The following is a 21,661-nucleotide window of genomic DNA, read 5'->3' as shown; positions in this document are numbered from 1 at the left end:
ATCCATGCTGCGAAAAACAGCTTTCGCTCCGTCGCGTTCGAACAGTCGTCGTCGTCGTCGTGGTCAGTGTTTTGGCCAATGGCCAGCACAACTGTTTCCTTTGGCGAGAACGCCGGGGAAAGGAGGGGGGGAGAAAATTCGGACAACGAACCGAGTGTCATTGTCCTAGTAAGGGTTTATTTTCCTTTAGCCTAGTTTCATTTATTTTTTTTGGTTACTATTTGCCAGCCTTGGTTGCTTGCGCAACCGATGCACTTTCCGCAGAAGTTAAGGGGTTACGAAGGGGTTTTTTCATTGATTTAGGAGCTTCAAATACATTTTGTAACCAGTTTAGTTGGGTTTGAGAGAACTTGTTTTAGAGATTTCATATTTTTGATTATTTTGATTGTTTGGTCATTTCGGTCAATTTGGTAATTTTCGTTAATTTTGTCATTTTCGTCAATGTGGTAATTTTCGTAATTTTTGTAATTTTCGTAATTTTCGTAATTTTCGTAATTTTCGTAATTTTCGAAATTTTCGTAATTTTCGTAATTTTCGTAATTTTCATAATTTTCGTAATTTTCATAATTTTCGTAATTTTCGTAATCTTCGTAATTTTCGTAATTTTCGTAATTTTCGTAATTTTCATAATTTTCGTAATTTTCGTAATTTTCGTAATTTTCGTAATTTTCGTAATTTTCGTAATTTTCGTAATTTTCGTAATTTTCGTAATTTTCATAATTTTCGTAATTTTCGTAATTTTCGTAATTTTCGTAATTTTCGTAATTTTCGTAATTTTCGTAATTTTCGTAACTTTCGTAATTTTCGTAATTTTCGTAATTTTCGTAATTTTCGTAATTTTCGTAATTTTCATAGCTTTCGTAATTTTTATAACATTCGTAATCTTCGTCATTTTCGTCATTTTCGTTATTTTCGTTATTGTCGTCATTTTTGTCATTTTCGTCATTTTCGTCATTTTCGTCATTTTCGTCATTTTCGTCATTTTCGTCATTTTCGTCATTTTCGTCATTTTCGTCATTTTCGTCATTTTCGTCATTTTCGTCATTTTCGTCATTTTGGTCATTTTGGTAATTTTTGTCATTTTGGTCATTTTGGTCATTTGTGTCATTTTGGTCATTTTGGTCATTTTGGTCATTTTGGTCATTTTGGTCATTTTGGCTATTTTGGCTATTTTGGTCATTTTGGTCATTTTGGTCATTTTGGTCATTTTGGTCATTTTGGTCATTTTGGTAATTTTGGTAATTTTAGTCATTTTAGTCATTTTAGTCATTTTGGTCATTTTGGTCATTTCGGTCATTTTAGTCATTTTTGTCATTTTGGTCATTTTGGTCATTTTGGTCATTTTGGCCATTTTGGTCATTTTGGTCATTTTGGTCATTTTGGTCATTTTGGTCATTTTGGTCATTTTGGTCATTTTGGTCATTTTGGTCATTTTGGTCATTTTGGTCATTTTGGTCATTTTGGTCATTTTGGTCATTTCGGTCATTTTAGTCATTTTTGTCATTTTGGTCATTTTGGTCATTTTGGTCATTTTGGCCATTTTGGTCATTTTGGTCATTTTGGTCATTTTGGTCATTTTGGTCATTTTGGTCATTTTGGTCATTTTGGTCATTTTGGTCATTTTGGTCATTTTGGTCATTTTGGTCATTTTGGTCATTTTGGTCATTTTGGTCATTTTGGTCATTTTGGTCATTTTGGTCATTTTGGTCATTTTGGTCATTTTGGTCATTTTGGCCATTTTTGTCATTTTGGCCATTTTGGTCATTTCGGTCATTTTTTAAACTTTGGTCATTCTGGTCAATTTGGTCATTTTGGTCATTTTAGTCATTTAGACAATTTTCTGCGAGGATATTGTTGTAAAAATTATCTTAAGATCTTAAGATAATTTCTCATATATATTTTTGTGACATATTTAGCTATTAGTGCGCTCATTTTTAAGTACCGTCAGTGGGGGTGACATTGGGTTTGGGGGTGAGATTGGGTCAAAGTGATTTTTTACGGATTTTACCATTTCTCAGGTTCTTCTCAATGAAACTAAATTCTATTAAAAAAAGAGTTGTGTAGGGAACATCTTAAGATAACTTCGCTGAAAAAATCTCGTTCCTAGAACAAATCCTGTTATTTTGGCAGCTGTCTAAGGTTGAGGTAAGTTTTTGGCCAAATATGACCTCTTGAAAAATCATTTTTCAAATATTTTTGTTAGAATTGCTCGAAAACTACCCAAATGTTTGAAAATCTCCACTTCAAACATTGTAGCATGTCATTACGATTACCTCGAACAAGAAACACTGTTGGATGACTTGTTTTTATCATATCGTTGTATTTGAGCATCATTTTAGTTTTATTTGACCCAATGTCACCCCCTGTAAAGGGTGAGATTGGGTCAATTTTCAAACTATTGGCATTTAAGGTAGTGTTCATCAAAATCCACCATATTTTGGGAAAATGTTAGTAAACTATCTAAGAACAAATCTACGTTGAAACATTTTCGATGTTATTTAAATTGTTTTTGTTACTAAGAAATTACGAGAGGTGTTAAATTAGTTACCGCCTTAACAAAACGCATCGAGGCCTTCCCACTTTTCATTATAGAAAACTTGCGGCATTGCGCTACATTTTCCCGCGCGCCCCCCTTAAAAGTTCATTCATTCTTCGCGCTGGTACCGTGCCAAGAAGGCTCGTTTTAGTCGCTCTGATTTGTGGAGCAATTGATCGTCTTCATGATTCCCCTCCCCCCAACCTCTGTAATTTCCCCCCCCTTTCCCCAAGACCACCAGCAAAAATAAACAAGAACTGCACTCTTCCCGCCCAGACTGCCCCATTTGAGGCGTAATTTATGGCCAGTACAACTTATCTCCAGCTCAGCACACTTAAATCTATCGTCGTCGTTCTTTGGACGGACGTCTTGATAGTGTTTCGTCGCCGTTGTCTGCCGTGCAGTGCAGTGCATGTAAACTTGTCTTTCCGCCATTAGTTGTAATCGTACTTCATCAGGTCGCCAACAGAGCCGAGACAGGATGCATTACTCTGATTTATTTGTGCTTTCCGTGCCCCCTTATTGCTGCTGCTGCTGCTGGAATGCCAGTGACCCCTTTAGCTTGATTTAACGTGTAACTTTAAGCAATTGTTGGAGGACGGAATGTGGAAGTTATGCTTGCGTCGATAAATCACCATGAATACAGCAATTTAACGAATATTTAGACAATTCAGATAATTTAACAGGGCTGCGGAGTCGGGTCATGTTTTAAACGACTCCGACTCCGACTCCGACTCCGGCTTTTTGAGATAAGGTGACTCCGACTCCGACTCCGGCTCCGGCTTTCAGCTCCAACCGACTCCGACTCCGACTCCAACTCCGGCCTACCAACTCTAGCCGACTCCGACTCCGACTCCGACTCCAGCCTTCAATAAATTGTTGGCTCCGACTCCGACTCCGACTCCACATATTTTTTTAATATTTCAAAAGTTAGTTAACTATTATTTTCAAAACAATGATAAATTGGATTATTTCTATACTCTCTAAGTGTCATGCTTTTTTCAAGGAAAGAAAGTTCGAATCAAAAAAAGGGAAAAAAAGTTTCTAGGTTATAATTTTTATACGGTATTGAAACATAAATCAAAAAATATTTCCAGTTTTTTTGCATTTGTAGAAGAACAATTTTGTAAGTGTATATGGATTTATTTACTTAACCTCAAATTTACATATAATTTATAAAAAGCTGATAAATTTAATTATTTAATTGTTATTTAATTATTTTTTAATTTTAATTGATCAAAAGAAACCAAATCTTAATGATTAATTTAACAAATAAATTCAATTTGTTCACTTTTAGGCTAAAATTTAAAGAAGCACAGTGACTATCAAAGTCACCTTGTTTTTTTTTTAAATATGTACTAAATTTAAACGAAACTATTCTTTGTTAACATATTTTCTAGGTCACTGATATTTCAAAAGGACCCCTTAAGCTACCTTTCCAAGAACATTTTTTTTAGGTGCATTGATTTGGAATGGTAATCGCTTTCCGTCATATTGGCGTGGGACGACATGTACATTAAGAGACAATTCGTCTGTTGTGTGCTATATTGTGACAACGACCATTTAATACCATTCGAGAAAATCGATTTTCAAAGTCTGATGATAAATATTTTCAAAACTATGAATGATAGAGTCAAACTTTTTGAAGCAATCGGTTGGTATACTATCGCTAAACAAACGCTCCTAATTTGGTTACACCAGTTAAAAGATACAGTACATTATGTTAACAAAAATCTGAAAAGCACGTATCACAAGTGTGTTTCGAAAGTAAAATTGTACTACGTGTCACAAGTGTGCACAGAATTCCCACACAAACTAAAATAGGCTTAAATCAATAGTTTGATCGACTTAATCAGTATATTTTCAAAAACAAAAGATTGCATTGCCTTTAGAAAGTTTGTATCAACATAAATTTGTGAAAAACAAGAAAATTTTTCCTCATTTTCCAACAACATGTATGACGTGTCACAAGTGTGCACGATCATTTTGGTGATAAATTGGTCTATGTCACAAGTGTGTATTGCGATATCCGGGAAACGGAAACGGGTTCCCAAAATTGCGTTAATGCATCTTGTAGTGTTTTTTAAGTATAGCAAAACGTCATCATTAACTCATTTTCGACCAAAATGGTTCTGTGTCACAAGATAGCACACAGCAGACGAATGCTTAAATAAATTAAAATCCTGTCATTTTTTTCATAGATTTTTGTTGGTTCTTCGGTTCTTAAATTTTGAGATTTGTTCAATGATAATTTGCAACGATATCAAAATAATTTGCCTTAGGATAAACACTTTCATATTTTAGTAGAGAAATAGTAAACATTAAGATAATCGGTTTATTTACCATATTCAATGATTATTTCAAAATTAGTTGCAACTTTATATGATATTTTTTGTCAGTTTAATTTTTTTTAAATGTGACACATTGATTTTTTTTTGTATTTGTTACAAGCAAAATTAGCATATTGAGTTCCAAGTAATAGATTGTTATAATCGTAGATAATTTGATGGAACAGTTATACTGCCAGTGTTTTCTATTATGGATATTAGCTTTAATATTTTTATGTACCTTGCAACTTCTTTCCTAGAAAAATATTATTTAAAACTTCAAAGACATTCACTATAGGGTTAAAAGATGACTGGGTGTGTACTTTTTTCAGAAAAAAAACTGGATTAAATATGGTCAAATTTGAATTGAAAGGGTATGTAAGCAAAAGGAAGCAGTCAAGAATCAGTTGAATGTTTCTGACTACAAAACCAATATTGTTTATTTTTTTAGTTATCATACTACATACTTGGGTAAGAGAGGATTAACAGGTTATCATTAAATGATCATAATGAAATAACACAATTAAAGCATTCCAATCACTATAAAAATGCTTAAAAACATAATGACATCTGATAAAACTCTTTTAGAAAATGAATAAAAAGGCAACGCAGTGCATGCGATCCAAAAAACGATTGAAAATATACGAAGTTCCATGAATTAACCTGCATTATAACAATAACAATAAATAATAGTTGTTAATAAACAATGTACATAATTTTGTTGAACTTAAGATAACTCCGACTCCGACTCCGACTCCGACTCCGGGTTATCAGAAATATTCGGCTCCGACTCCGACTCCGACTCCAGCTCATAAAAATTTAGCCGACTCCGGCTCCGACTCCGACTCCAGCTGTTCGAGTTTTGACGACTCCGACTCCGACTCCAACTCCAGGTCCTCAAAAAGACCCGACTCCACCGACTCCGGCTCCGACTCCGACTCCGACTCCACAGCCCTGTAATTTAATTTATACCATAAAGGTAACAAGCTGTTCTGAGTATTTTTATTTAACATTTTAAACTGGGTGCTGAATAGTGGTTCGCAAAACGGCCTCAATTTTGAATTGTCAAAGTGGAACCAATTTTCTGTTCGCCAAAAGTAGAGAGTGTTGTTATCGATCATTTTTTCAAATGAATCAATGAAAAACCTGGACCTGGATTTGAAGTCAAGAAATCTTAACAAAATTAAAGGCGAGATCGTCATTTGTAATAATTATAAATGAAAGTTGTTTATGGTGTCGATGCGGTTGTATCCTTCCAAAAGCTGTCTTAACTGTTTGATTCCGTTTGAAAACCTAATGGTTTAGTGAAAATCTTCAATGTTTGTTGGATCAGCTTCGCTAGAATTAGCGATGTTCTTTGCTGGACCAGGAAGAGCTGCAGGATTTCATTATACGCCAGGGAATTGCGACATCGCAGAATGACACTCTCACCGCAGTTCTTCGTCACCCGTAAAAAAGAAAAAAAACCTCTTTTAATCGATAGAAACTTCAAAACACAATTTTCCAGCAAAAAAATCAAAAACTAGACACAATAAAACACATATCACTGACCACTAAAAACAGCTCATATACCAGTAAGAAAAAAGTCATGCTTGTGCTTGAACAGCCTCCTACTTTGTAAATGTAAACCAAATGGGATCATTCGAAAATCACGTTACGCATTCTCTCTATTCATCACCCAGATTATAAATTATGAAAAGTTATTTTACGCAATTGTTATTTTGGTAATTTTAGCCATTTTGGCAATTTGGTCATTTTGGTCATTTTGGTCATTTTGGTCATTTTGGTCATTTTGGTCATTTTGGTCATTTTGTTCATTTTGGTCATTTTGGTCATTTTGGTCATTTTGGTCATTTTGGTCATTTTGGTCATTTTGGTCATTTTGGTCATTTTGGTAATTTTGGTCATTTTGGTCATTTTGGTCATTTTGGTCATTTTGGTCATTTTGGTCATTTTGGTCATTTTGGTAATTTTGGTAATTTTGGTCATTTTGGTCATTTTGGGTCATTTTGGTCATATTGGTCATTTTGTTTCTTTTGGTCAGTTTGGTCATTTAGTCATTTTGGTCCCTTTGATTATTTTGATCATTTTGGTAATTTTGATCATTTTTAGCATTTTGGTCGTTTTAGTCTTTTAGGTTATTTCGTCATTTAGGTCATTTTAGTCATTTTGGTTCTTTTGGTCAGTTTGGTCATTTCGGTCATTTTGGTCATTTTGATCATTTTGGTCATTTAGGTCATTTGGGTCACTTTGGTTCTTTTGGTCAGTTTGGTCATTTCAGTCATTTTGGTCATTTTGGTCATTTAGGTCACTTTGGTTCTTTTGGTCAGTTTGGTCATTTCGGTCATTTGGTCATTTAGGTCATTTTGGTCATTTAGGTCATTTTGGTCATTTTGGTCACATTGATTATTTTGATCATTTTGGTAATTTTGATCATTTTTGACATTTTGGTCATTTTAGTCTTTTAGGTTATTTCGTCATTTTGGTCATTTTGGTCATTTTGGTTCTTTTGGTCAGTTTGGTATTTCAGTCATTTTGGTCATTTTGATCATTTTGGTCATTTAGGTCATTTAGGTCACTTTGGTTCTTTTGGTCAGTTTGGTCATTTCGGTCATTTGGTCATTTAGGTCATTTAGTTCATTTCAGTTCTTTGGTCGTTTTGGTCAATTTGGTCATTATTGCGCTGGCAGTGGGGTAAAATGAAAAGTCGTTCTACGCAATTATAGATAATAGAGAGTCAAACAAATTTGTTTGCGTTTTATTTAATTTAATAAAATATACCAACAACAGCATAATTTAAAAAAAAAAACAGGCAAAAACTAAGATTATTAGAAGAAAAAATTATAAAAACACATAAATTCTATCAGTAAACTCCAAGAGATATCAAAATTTTCCATCATCGCGCAAATTGCATGATTTGAAACAATCCTTTCCAGCGAAAAAATGATCCAACCCAAATTCTACGTACTCACGCGCTTCCAAGCGCAAAAATCTCACCCTTTCAATCTAGAGGATCTGCTCCATGATTTGGAAAATAGAGGCTGCTGCAGTAAAAAAATTCACCTGAATTCAACCAGCCAGATTAAATCTCTTCACGGATGTTTCAGTTTTCCATTTTTTTCGTTTTTTTTTTTCGTAGCAATCTTTCAATCCCCATCTCTAGTGTTCACGTGTCGAATATGACACACAGATATCTCGCCAAGATTTTATTTTATTCCTCTTTTTTTTTTGGTTCAGTTTGGCAATTTTCCCGCCCGTGAATATCTGATTTGATACGCCTTTCAATCATGCTACGCGCTTCTGGAAAGCCTCTTTTATTGACATTTTTTCCCCAATTAGTTTGAGCGTACTGGAATCTTGTAGAAGTGATCCTATTGAAGGCTCAAACGAAGCCTCAAAGCGAAGATTTCTCCAGATTTAGAAGCTCAAAAGTATAAAGCAAGCCTAATTAAAATCTGACCGATTTCGAGCCCCTTATCAATCACGAGACGCAAGCCCCGTGGTTCCAATCATCACAGAGACCCATTACCCAACCTCAACCGCAAGCGTTACTTCCTGATAAGAACCGACGACGACAATTGCATGTACGACATCGAGATCTTGTTTTGAAAAAAAAAACTGTTCCAGTAATTACGGGATCCAGAGGTTTGCTGCGTTCGGTTGAAAGATAACACCCTGGGGCTGGTGGGGTGGACCATAACTGATAATGCTTAATTGTCTCCACTGCTGGGTTAGATAATAATCTACGACGCAAACGGTGGTGGTGTACCCCGCCGAGAGACCAACGTAATAAAAGGTAAGATAAGATCGTATCGTATGATGAAAGGTGAGGGAAAAAAAATCCAAATATTTTGTTTGCATCGATACTAAGCTATTTTATAAAAAGGAATTTTCAGTTCAGATGGACTGAAAACAACGTGGGTGGACTGACGTGATAATCTGTTGTTTACTTTTGGGTTCATAATAGATTTTGTGTCAAAAATTTAACTTTTATGAAGAATTGGTCAAATTGTAATCAGTTTCTGTTGAATTTCACTTTTAAAAACAATAATTTAGATCAACGCAAACTAAGTTTTGTCACCCCCACCCTTCACCATTTTCCAAGAAATCAGGAACCAAAAAACGATTACTTAAAATGTAAATGTTCATATGAAGTATTGCAAAAGTAATTCTAAACGATTAGAATTTATGCACTTTTAATCAAAAAGACCTTTTTAATCATTATGCATTTTTTAAATTTTTTAAACGCAAATCGAAAAAAAATACTTTTTAAAATTTGTCCTTTTAGTCATTTTGGTCATTTTGGTCATTTTGTTCATTTTGGTCATTTTGGTCATTTTGGTCATTTTGGCCATTTTCACGGAGAAAAAAGAGTTCCCAAAATCATGAACAAGCGTTCATGAAATTGAGAACCACGAACAAAGTGTTCAAATGTCATGGTACGATTTTCAAAAACGTACCATGGAATTTGAACACTTTGTTCGTGGTTCCCAATTTCATGAACGCTTGTTCACGATTTTGGGAACTCTTTTTTCTCCGTGTTGGTCATTTTGGTCATTTTGGTCATTTTGGTCATTTTGGTCATTTGGGTCATTTTGGTCATTTTGGTCATTTTGATAATTTTGGTCATTTTGGTCATTTTGGTCATTTTGGTCATTTTGGTCATTTTGATAATTTTGGTCATTTTGGTCATTTTGGTCATTTTGGTCATTTTGGTCATTTTGGTCATTTTGGTCATTTTGGTCATTTTGGTCATTTTGGTCATTTTGGTCATTTTGGTCATTTTGGTCATTTTGGTCATTTTGGTCATTTTGGTCATTTTGGTCATTTTGGTCATTTTGGTAATTTTGGTCATTTTGGTCATTTTGGCCATTTTGGTCATTTTGGTCATTTTGGTCATTTTGGCCATTTTGGTCATTTTGGTCATTTTGACACTTTGGTCATTTTGATAATTTTGGTCATTTTGGTCATTTTGGTCATTTTGGTCATTTTGGTCATTTTGGTCATATTGGTCATTTTGGTCATTTTGGTCATTTTGGTCATTTTGGTCATTTTGGTCATTTTGGTCATTTTGGTCATTTTGGTCATTTTGGTCATTTTGGCCATTTTGGTCATTTTGGTCATTTTGGTCATTTTGGTCATTTTGGTCATTTTGGCCATTTTGGTCATTTTGGTCATTTTGATAATTTTGGTCATTTTGGTCATTTTGGTCATTTTGGTCATTTTGGTCATATTGGTCATTTTGGTCATTTTGGTCATTTTGGTCATTTTGGTCATTTTGGTCATTTTGGTCATTTTGGTCATTTTGGTCATTTTGGTCATTTTGGTCATTTTGGTCATTTTGGCCATTTTGGTCATTTTGGTCATTTTGATAATTTTGGTCATTTTGGTCATTTTGGTCATTTTGGTCATTTTGGTCATTATGATCATTTTGATCATTTTTATCGTTTTGGTCATTTTGGTCATTTGGGTCATTTTGACACTTTGGTCATTTGGGTCACCAAGCTTTTTTTAAATTTTTGAAACGCAGATCGGAAAAATATGACTTTTTAAAATTTGTTTCAAAACTATTTTAAAATAATCTAATTTCTGCCGAGATTTTCCTATTTTTCAATATACTTGGAAAAGATTTTTTTTAAATATATTTTGGGGCTTGAACTTTTCACAATTTCAATAAATGAAAGAATGGAAGAACTCTCAAAAATATTACAGAAATACGAATTTATAAATATGAAAGAAAACGCAAATTTCTCATAATAATAATAATATTTCACAATAATATTTATGTTCTCAAAATCTAAAAAAAAATTACGCAGGCCAGAATATAACATTTTGAAAAGAATATAGAATTCTTCAAAACAAATTGTAGCTCAGAGTATTCTCAGAAGACTATAAAAAAATGTTCTCCCCTGTTCACAAAAATGTCCTTTATGCATTTTCATAATTTTTGAGTTTATTATGCAGTTTCGTGGGCATTTTTAGAAAAAAATAACCGCAATTCCACAAAACCGAAGATTTTTTCCGAAACATAACATTTAGATTTATATGTAAAACAAATTTGCCTTATGTTTTCTCAGCTTGCGGTCATTCGATTTTTTTTTTAAATCCGGCTTAAACTTTTTTGGTGCCTTTGGTATGCCCAAAGAAGCCATCATTAGTTCGTTCATATTCGTCCATACAAATTTGGCAGCAGTCCATACAAAAACGATGTATGAAAATTCAAAAATCTGTATCTTTTGAAGGAATTTTTTGATCGATTTGGTGTCTTCGGCAAAGTTGTAGGTATGGATATGGACTACACTGAAAAAAATGATACACGGTAAAAAAATGGGTGATTTTTTTAACTTTTTGTCACTAAAACTTGGTTTGCAAAAAAAAAACACATTTTATTTTTTTTTTATTTTTTGATATGTTTAAGGTGACATAATTTCAGAAATTTACAGGTTGTGCAAAAAATATTTGACCGAGTTATGAATTTTTCAATCAATACTGATTTTTTCAAAAAATCGAAATACTGGCTGCAAAAAAATGTCTACTTCATTTTTCGATGTAAAATTAACTTTGCAATCAAAAAGTACTTAAGTGAAATTTTGATAAAATTCACCGTTTCAATTTAATGCCATTTTTAGGGAACTTTTTCAAAAATAATAGCAGTTTTTAATTTTTTAAATTAATGCGCATATTTTTGAAATGCTGAGAAAATTCTCTACACACTAAAAAAATATTAATTTTACATCTAACTGAATCTAAAATATGATATAAAAAGAAAGCACGTAACCTAATAATCAACTTAATATTACATCTAACGAAACGCAATTACAAAACGGGACGAAAAATAATCCCTCAGTTTGAATTGGCATAAAATTCTAGCTCATGTGATGTAATTTCCTGTCTCGTTTAATGCACATAACTGGAGCATTCAACCTTATTTAAAATTCAAGCAAGACGCGCAATTTTACATCAAACGACACAACATTCTACACGTTTTAAGCTGAAAGTACCGCTTTGTTTCGCAGCGTGTACAGTCGTGTGGTAGCCATCTTGCTCGAAGGAGGGAAAATTCAGCAGAGTAGAGTTCGAGATAAAATCGGTAATTTTTAAAGTGAAAATGCCCCAAATAAAATGTCCAGCGTGCGATGTGTCGTTCAGTGATGTTGACGAGTGCTTCCGGCACGTGAAAGTACACAAAGCCCGAGTGATTAGTTGTCCGGAATGTGGTGTGAACTTTCGATCCCTGGAATCGTTCAAAAAGCACTTCCGGCAGCGACATTTTACGAAGCCGGTTGGTCCGGAATTACGGTGTCACGTAGATGGTTGTGGATTCTCCGACCAGAACTTTTTAAAAATATCCAAACACGCCTCGGTCCATATTCTCTCCGGACAACCGGTTTTCTGTCCTTTAGGTTGTCGGACATCGAAACCGTTCGCAACGGTGAACGCTCTACGCATTCATCAAATGTATTATCATCGGAACCAACCAAAACTACCCACCCCAACTGACGAGACCAGAGGCTTACCGGAAGTAGGCCAATCAAGGCAGGAAGAATGCATGGAAGTGGACACTGTGGTTCCTGAAACACAAGAATCTTCACAGTCTGGTGATCTGCGTCGCATGGAAATGATTTTTGGAAGTTTATTCTTAAAGTTGCTGTCAAAGAACCATGTTCCGGATGCGGCTATCCAGGAAATAGTATTAGCGCTAGGAGAGGTTGTGCTGGTCCAGTCCAATAATGTGCGAAAAACGACCAGAGCAGAAGCTAGTTCATTGGACACCGACGAGACAAACCGGAAATGCGTGGAACCATGCCGAGATACGAGTGTTCTGGGTCGATGTTTCGGTCCAACCGGTTTATTCCGCTCTGCATACATGAGGAAAAAGTTTTTTCGTACAAATTTTAGATTCGTGGAACCGGTTCAAGTTCATCTACAGCGGGACAAGGAGCACAACGAGTGCTTCTACTACTACGTTCCGATTCTTGAAACTCTAAAATCGATGCTAGAAGATGAAAAACTGTTTGACGTTGCGTTCCGGGGCCGGAACACACGACCAGGGTACCTGTCGGATTACTGTGATGGCCTGAAGTTTGCCAAGAGTGATTTCTTCGGTAACAACACATTGAACGTATTCATTTACCAAGACGCGGCCGAAGTGGTCAATCCCCTTGGTAATGCAGCTGGCCGCCACAAACTACTTTGTGTTTACATGGTCCTGGGAAATTTGCCACCGCATCTGAGGAGCCTGACTGAAAATGTCCAATTAGTGCTAATTTGTAGAAACAAAGACTTCATGTATTTTGGACCAAATCGAATCTTCCGGCGCCTCATTGAGGATGTAAAAGTACTCGAAACCGAGGGGATCGAGGTTAGCCGCGGATCGGAGAATGTTCGTGTTAGAGGATCGATTTTCACCACCCTCAACGATAACCTTGGTGCGCACCAAATCTGTGGACTAACTGAAAACTTCTCGAGAAGCCCTCATTTCTGTCGATTTTGTTATATAAATCATTCTCAATTTGATGCAGACTGCTTGCACCAAGCAGCACCAAGGACACCGGAAACACACTCGCAGGATCTACAAGTAATTGAAGCAAACCAAGCCGCTGTACCGTACCAAGGAGTAAAAAGGAACACAATTTTCAACGAGCTGATCCACTTCAACTTATTCGATTTTGGAGCGCCACCTTGTGTTGCACACGACCTATTCGAAGGATGGGCAAATTTCGATCTTTTCCTTATCTTGCGAAAACTGGTAGCGGATCGTGTAGTTAAATTGAACTATCTGCAAGCTCGAGCTAATTTCATTTTCCAAAAACTGAAAATCAAGACAAAAATTGACCTGGATTTGACGCGCAAAACAAAGACAATCAAAGCTAAAGCTTGCGATATTTGGCATTTTATTCAAATCTTACCGTTAGTTTTGCTGAAAAGTAGTATTGATAGCACAAATCCGTTGTGTAGAATGGTGCTATTGATTAAGAACATCACAGACGCGGTAACATCACCGATAATCTCAACTGATCATGTGTATCTTCTCGCTGCCCTGATAAGAGAATATCTGGAACTGAGAGTTGGTGTGTTCAATGACCCACTCAGGCCGAAACACCACTACACCACCCACTACCCGAAGATGATTCGCTGGCTCGGGCCGTTGATGTCATACTGCACATTGTTTTGTGAACGGAAACATTGTTTTTTCAAACGGGCCGTTCGCAGCACGCTAAACTACAAAAATGTGCTGAAATTTTGCACGGAGCACCACCAATACTACCAAGGTGTACTAAACGAACAGGGTCTGCGATTTGAAGACAAATTTGCCCTTCAAACGTTTCTGGAAAATTACAACGACTTGCCATCGACAACTAAAGAGGAATTGAGCGCTTTTGGGTTGCTGAAACCAGAACTTATCTATGTTGAAAGCGGAAGTTATCAAGGCTACAATTATAGAAAGGATAGCTTTTTGTTCGTGAAACATGATGATTACTCCGAGTCGATAGTATTTCTCAAATTGAAATTAATGATTTATGACAATGAACAAAACAGCATCTACATGTTTGGCGAGAAGTGGTCAGTCGTGGACATACACGAACGAGGAATCTTACAAGCGAACCAAAACGAGGAAGAGATAATCTGCCAACCGATTGAGAATTTCATTGATAAAACGCCCATTCAATCGTTTATTGAAAACAACACAGAATATCTATTTATTACCCACGCACTTCCTCTGCAGTAACAGAAGCCGAACCATGGAGCAAATAACAATCTTCAAGATCTGCGATCTGCACATGAACAACCGCCAAATGATTGCCTGCCAACCGAATAGAGAAAGTGTTCTTGATAATGGTAAATATTTTCTTTTGATCTACATTTTGAATTATCTAAATTTTCCTTTTGTTTTCCACAGGATCTTCAGCTCTACAAAAGCAAGTGAACCGAATCCTTCTCGCCGCGGACGGTTGCGAAATTACCACCGATTTGGTCTTAACAGCGTGTCAAAGTCAGCTGCTGATGTTGCTGAGCCAGGGCGAAGCATGGATGTCGTTCGGTTCTAACACCGTTCCGGTAGAGGAAACGGCAAATTCGCCATTCCGCGTCGAAGTACCAATTGGTAAGTTTGTCAAAAAACCTTCAAACGATAAAAAATTATCTTCCATTTTTGCTGTTCGTTTAAATATTTGAGTATTAACAGTCTTACCTGAGATCAGATCTCTAAAGTAGCAGATGATAACAATGTGCGAAATAAATTTAAATAACGTTAGCTGAAATGGTATTTTTTATGAATTAATCAATCTTCGTTTGTTTACTTTACCTACCTGCACGGTAAACATAAAAAAATACGGCGCTCACAGATTAATATACCCAGTCATGAAATATTCTAGCAGAGCTGCTTCTGCCAGAATCCTGCTAGATTTGTTCTAACGTTTCAGCTAGAATGCTGTTAAAATATCCAGCTCTGTTAGGACTCTGCTAGAATTCTGTCAGAATGCCGCGACTGGGTTTCATCAGGCAAATCAAACAAAAATACCTACACGCTTACTTGAAGCTTCTCAAATATGACTGTTTTTTACACATCTTGTTTGGCTTATTTATTAAGCGCGCTGCGCCAAACCGAAGTGCGCATCACTCCTGTTTAGCCTTGCCAGATATACAGATAAATCTGTATTTTACTGATTTTTTGATCCCAAAAATTGACTTTGAGTGTGATGATTAAAAAACTTAAATCTGCTCTAAAAATCAAGCATAACATTGTAATAGGCCGGAGCCGTAGTGTAAACAAAGAGTCTATCCTGCTCGTTCCTAATGTAAACATCAACTGACGTGAGCAGGATATACTCTTTGTTTACACTTCGGCTCCGGCCCTATTACAATGTTTTGCTTGATTTTTAAATATTTTACTGCAGTTTTAAGCCTATTAATCATAACACTCAAAGACCTAACAAAGCTGGATACAATGTTTTGTCACAATTCGTCTTGATACAGATAAAATACAGATTTATTTTTAGGAAAATACAGTTAGCGTGTACATCAGCCTGTGGCGCCTGGGCGCAACAGCTTTGACAGATTGTGGTGTTTTGATTTTGGTTTGCTTTCATAATATTTACTAAAGAGTGTGCCACTTAAAGGAACTTTTTTTTTATTTTGTAACGTGTGCCGGAGTTTTTGCAGTTTTTGTTCTGGTGTACGACCGCCCAGACCGTCCATCTGCAGCTGATTAAGCAACTGTTGTTCAAATCGTCCGATCGGTCCATCAGTTTGGTGATTTGTTTCCTCAGGTGATTATAATTACGGCCGAAAGTAACGACGAACAGGGCCATTAGACGCTGATTAAGTTGTTGATTGACATTGCCGAATATGTCCCACGGTTTCTGCGGCCGCAGCCTCAGACAATCTTCGAAATGCCACGGTGCGCAATCGTTCGGAAAAGTACATGTCCTGGTTAGTTACACTGGGGATGATCGACTTGAAGGACGACGAGAGGTGGTCCGCGTCGGCGTTGGATCGCTTGACGTGTGGTCTTGGCGGAGGGGTCATTCAGCCGCACATAGTCGCAAACATTTGTAAACATGTTAAACAGTCCGGACTGGAAGCAACGGCACGCCGCTCTGATAGTCGTCCCGGCCGCACGCTGAGCTGGAGAACATCATGCAGGATGTTATGGACATGCTGCTGAAAACCCACACCGAGGATTATCTACCGGACAATGATCCGCAAACGTTATATCTGGACGTGGAATCTGTAAAATCTTGGTCAAACAGCTTGAGCAGTAGCAGTGGTGATGGAACCGGTCGTAATGACGGCCTCGATGGAACTGGATGTGGCCCTGCTGGATAAAGACGAGGGTAGTACGTGAATGGAGACAACGACTCAGTTTTCGAATCCAGGATCCTCGGCGGCCTGGATTCGATCCCAGAAGGTCCCGGTGGCATGTTTCGAGACGAGTTTTTTTTTCTGATCACGCCTTTCGTCGGACAGGAAGTAAATGTTGGCCCCCGTCAAACCTAGAGGTTAGGTCGTTTGCTCAGTCCAGGTGTAGGAGTCGTCTCCATGAGTCCTGTCTCGGTGGAGTCGCTGATAGGCAGTTGGACTAACAATTCAAAGGTCGTCAGATCGAATCCCCGGGGAAGATGGAAGCTAAGGTTAAAATGAGGTTTGCAATTGCCTCCACAATCAAGCCTTCGGACACCTAGTTTCGAGTAGGAATATCTCAATCGAGAACGCCAAGGCAATGCTGTACAGCGAACAATTAGTATTTTTTTTTTGTGAACAGCAGGAATTTGACTAAACAAACGCACCAAATGTTTTATGTTTTGATCTTGACGCTACTAAGGTTATTTTTCAAAAGGAAATGAAAAGCCAAGGTTACATCTTTTTGTGAAGTTACCTTCGAATAGTCTAGCACAGTGTTTCTCAACCTTTTGCGTTCCATTCCCCTATTGGCTGATTTTTAAGAACTTCATCCCCCCCTTCTATTCACACCTTTATTTTGAAGTTATTGGTTACAATGTCCAAATTTTAGATGTTTACAGAAAGATTGCAATTTTCATAACAAATTAAAGTGTAAACTACGAAATAAGCTAAAGTACAGACAACGCAGGTTTGATTTTTAAAATACGCTGTGATAAACATTTGCTTTCAATTTTTTTCAGAACGCAAATTTCACTTATTTCTAAACATTAATTCATTTTCAACACTTACATTTTTTTATTTTGTCTTTAACTGCTAATAATTGATTAAATATATTTCACAAAAAATTTTCGTGATAGTTTTATTAAATTTTAATAAAGACAAGTAACTAAACTTAACAACTTTTTTCTGGAGAACTTTCCAATTATTGCTCGTGTCAAAAAAAAAAAAAAAAAATACAAATGCCTGAGAAATATTGTTTCAATAGATGCCAAACTTCACATAAATGTCAAACCCTTAAAAATTAAATTAGAAAAAAAACTAATGTCGTTCTAACTAATCAAAGAAACTGAAAGTTGCATAAAATTGTCAAATAATGATTATTTTTTTTCGTAAATGCGTTTAAAGACATTGAATCCTCATCCCCCCCTAGAATGGCCAAATTCCCCCCCCAGGGGGGAAATCCTCACCGGTTGAGAAACACTGGTCTAGCAAAACAATATAATAGGGCCATTTGTCGAAGTGTTAATAAAGAGTCCATCCTGCTCATTCCTAATGTAAACATCAACTGACGTGAGCAGGATATACTCTTTGTTTACCTTTCGACACTGGCCCATTTACATTGTTTTGCTTGATAGTAGCATCCTAAAGATGAAAATTCTGTTTTAATAAAAAATAATGTGATTTAAGCAGATTGAGATATTATTTGCAGATAGTAGTACTATTTTTTCTCAAAATTTATTTTCCATTACAGGTGACAGCAACACGATCGGCGAAGATTACAATCTCGAGCTAGCTGATGAAATCATTCTTCTGGAAGGAGGACACACTCAAGATGCTACGGAAATGAAATCCTTTAATTTGAGTGACCTACACGTGAAGAATCCGGGGTTTGACGCGCCGATCGGAGAATTTCCGGTGGCTCTAACATCACCATCTACGTCTACGTCCACCGTCCAGAAGGCCGCCGTCACTGCTCGTGCTGACGAATGTGAACCCAGCAAAACCGATGAAAACCGATCGCCCAACGTCCCGACGAAGCGGCCGGTTGAGCAGATTAGCATCGTGAAGCCAAAGAGGAAGCTTACTACAGATATGAAGTTTCATAGTTTCCAAATAGATTGGACAAAAGTGAGCGACCGGCTTTTGAATAAGTTCAAAGATCATCAAGAATTCGTAGACAAAAATCCCGATAAACCCGTTCCGCGAGAAGTCCGGATCACCAACGATGACATTAATGATTTGATCCCAGTTGTCGTTGAACAGCTCCGAGCGATCGATACGGACATTTCAGCCGACGTTATGAAGTCTGTAGCGCTACAAATCACGGGAAAATTCCCTTGCCTCGATTTTCCCGACGACGACGGTTTTAAGGACGGCAAGGGTTTCGTGATGATCAAGTCGAAGTTAATCAACAGGAACAGTTATTGCAAACGATTCAAGGAGGGAAAAGTAGTCTCGTCGTCGCGATCTGATCGATCAAAACAATTGAACGCAAAGTCCGGTACGCTGAAGGAGTATTGGGAAAACACGGCAGCTGAATGTCCCAAAGCCGCCCACTCGATCCTGCTGCGCGATGAACCGGATTTGCTGACTGATTCTGTTCTGGAAGAAACGCAGCCTTTCGTGCGAGTTCTACTGAACAGTCAAGACACGCATAAAATGCTGTCGAAGTGGCCTGTTCTGCGACGAGCAAATCTTCTTAAATTTCATTTCGAGAAAGCAACCGGCCGAAACCTCAACGATCTGTCCAAGTATTGGAATGCAAAAAAAACTAAAATGATTGATTACTCTCGAACTGTAAAAAAAACTATTCCACTCGGCGGCGAGGCAACGACACTTCAAATCTGCACATTTTTGGCGTTTCTTGTGGGAGAAGAGATCAACAAGCTGATCATCAACAAAGAGGTAATCATGCGTAAATTAAGAATTAAATGCCTTATTTTTGTCGCATTGCTTCGGAATACTGCATTAAACATTGAATGCAACAAAAAACTAAATACTTTTTACTATATATTTCAGATGGGCACAAGCATCGACGATATTTTCACGAATGAGGCCAGTCCAGTGATAGTGGGAATCGGTGAGTCCAGCCATATTTTTAATTGATTAATTATTAACAAAACACAGCTCTATAACTAGGTTAAGAACTTCCTCCAACGTTTAATGCACTTTGTGTTTTTGCTCGACTTTCATGTCTGTTTGTCTGTGGTACAAAGGTTTTGAACTAATAAATCGCACTGATCTTATTTTGGGCTACATCCCAATTCAAATTGATGGTTTTAGATATTACACCGACCAACAAAATTTCTGCGCAGGCTCAACTGAGGAGAAGTATGAAATTTGAGTTCCTCAGAAACAAGTTCACTTTGATTTTTTCAAAAATATTTTGGGCAGGGCCGAATGGTTTTTCTCCAAAGTTTGTTTGCCGGGTCCGGTGCTGTAGTGGCTAGCGTGGTAGTCTCTCACAACAGTAAGGCCTGGGTTCAATCCAAGACGGACCCGGTGGCATTTTCGAGACGAGATTTGTCTGATCACGCCTTCTATCGGATGGGGAAGTAAAACGTCGGTCCACTTGCGTAAAAGAGGTTTTGGGTGACTCACCACACATAACCTTCGGACGCCTAGAAATGAGCAGAAACTTGCAACAGAGACCACAAAAGACCCGGGGGTCGTTAAAGTGGATTGCTTTGCTTTGTTTCTGGGGACCTCAAGCTTCATGCTTCCCCTCGAGTTTAGCCTACACAGACATTTTTGTCAATTTTTGTTGGTCAGTGTTATGTTATGCTCCATTTAAATGTTCTAATACACTCAACCCCCGTTGGTTGGTCACTTTTTCGTTTGACCAACGAGGTATCCGTTCCTTGGCCAAAGTCAAACTAAAAAGTGACGAACTGTCACTTTTTATACGGGACACACACTTACTATCAAACCAATCATTTGGTAGTGTGTGTGAGCTCCGTGTAAAGAGGGTGTCAAACTAAAAAGTGACCCCGTTCGTTTGATAACAGTTGATGTCAAACCATCGGGGTTTGAGTGTATTTTAGTTTGCAAACCGACAACTCTAGCAAAATAATGCACCGTTGTGGATTTGTAAACAAAGAGGGTATCCTGCTCACAATAGAGGATGTTTACATATGACTCTTTGTTTACAAACCCAGAACAGTCCTTTTGCATTGTTTTGCTAGAACTGGGGTGAATCAGGACGCATAAAGTCAATTAGTTTAGGGGATTTTTTGCTTAATATTTTAATTATTCTCGGATTAAATACAATCTAAAGAAGTTATATAAAGTGCTTTCGATGAAATTTAATAATCATTTTATTTTTCATTTCAGATGTTGGTGATGACAAGCACATGTACTACGCAGTAGCAGAAAAAACGCGATTAACTGAAGGCACCTTTGATGTTCTGGAAGCGGTCGAACAGTTGATGGCGGTGTATTACGTGTATAATTTTATGTACTTAACCGAAAGTTCTAAGTTTCTAGAACTCATTCAGGAATATTTCCTAAAAATAATCCCCCTTCGAGGCTCCAAAAGCCAAGCGACTCGCGTCGGTGGAAGACAGCGAATCGTCAAGCGTGTGATTCAGGCGCTTTCCACACACGAACTAGATGCCGCTGCCACTGACGAATAACACGACTCACACTTAACTGGACTACGTGGCTCGGTCACTACTTTTACTTATTTTACACTTTATTTTCTTTACCGTTACGGGTCTGCCTAACCATAATTAGTGATAAATAGTCAGGATGAGAAAATATTACTAGCTTCAAAAGCAAAGTCACCACCGCTAAACATTGAACTCAATCGAATACAACTACTTAAGAAATAAACAGTTTAAATGTATAATGCATTCACCTTATATTTCATGATATTGATTTGGGAAATTATGAGAAACAAGATAATTATGTCACTCAAGCTTGAATTGACACGTATTTTATTTGATTTGACTAGCAAGAAGTTGAGCAAAAAATGTAAACAATCCACCAAGAAAAGATACATTTTTGACTCGCTTCTTTCTTGATGTAGATCAAACTATATTTCACTTAACTTTTTACACATTTTTAAAATTCTAGGATTTAAAGTAGCCCAGTCAACTCAATCGGAATTCTGAAACGGAATTCGATTCGAATCGTTTACGTATTCCGTTTAAAACGGAATACGTAAACGATT

General features: G+C 37.0%; 2 protein-coding genes across 8 annotated transcripts in view; one reads left to right on the top strand and one right to left on the bottom strand.

Moving 5' to 3' along the window:
- LOC120418906 (uncharacterized) overlaps window positions 1-21,661 on the bottom strand; it is a 428,949-nt gene that overhangs the window by 321,494 nt on the left and 85,794 nt on the right. The gene's annotated exons all lie outside the window — the stretch shown is intronic.
- LOC120425597 (uncharacterized) lies at window positions 11,645-21,350 on the top strand. 2 transcript variants are annotated; one of them, XM_039590179.2, is made up of 6 exons: window positions 11,645-11,953; window positions 14,591-14,703; window positions 14,765-14,968; window positions 18,239-19,392; window positions 19,507-19,567; window positions 20,821-21,350. In XM_039590179.2, exons 2-6 carry the CDS (start codon window positions 14,607-14,609, stop codon window positions 21,120-21,122), a joined length of 1,818 nt encoding a protein of 605 aa, XP_039446113.1. In that variant the 5' UTR covers window positions 11,645-11,953; window positions 14,591-14,606; the 3' UTR covers window positions 21,123-21,350. The 2 variants fall into 2 exon arrangements, with proteins under 2 accessions (XP_039446113.1, XP_052567236.1); XM_052711276.1 differs by lacking the exon at window positions 11,645-11,953 and having other exon boundaries at window positions 14,252-14,703.

The sequence above is a fragment of the Culex pipiens genome, chromosome 3 (genome assembly GCF_016801865.2).
Source record: "Culex pipiens pallens isolate TS chromosome 3, TS_CPP_V2, whole genome shotgun sequence".
Lineage (NCBI taxonomy): Eukaryota > Metazoa > Arthropoda > Insecta > Diptera > Culicidae > Culex > Culex pipiens.
Note: the sequence above shows the minus strand (reverse complement) of the source record. Positions and strands in the feature narration are given on the sequence as shown.

Coding starts and splice junctions, on each gene's coding strand:
- LOC120425597 (XM_039590179.2), top strand. CDS start 14,607: ATGGAGCAAATAACAATCTTCAAGATCTGCGATCTGCACATGAACAAC. Junction 19,393..19,506: donor AGCTGATCATCAACAAAGAG/GTAATCATGCGT, acceptor TATATATTTCAG/ATGGGCACAAGCATCGACGA. Junction 19,568..20,820: donor TCCAGTGATAGTGGGAATCG/GTGAGTCCAGCC, acceptor TTTTCATTTCAG/ATGTTGGTGATGACAAGCAC.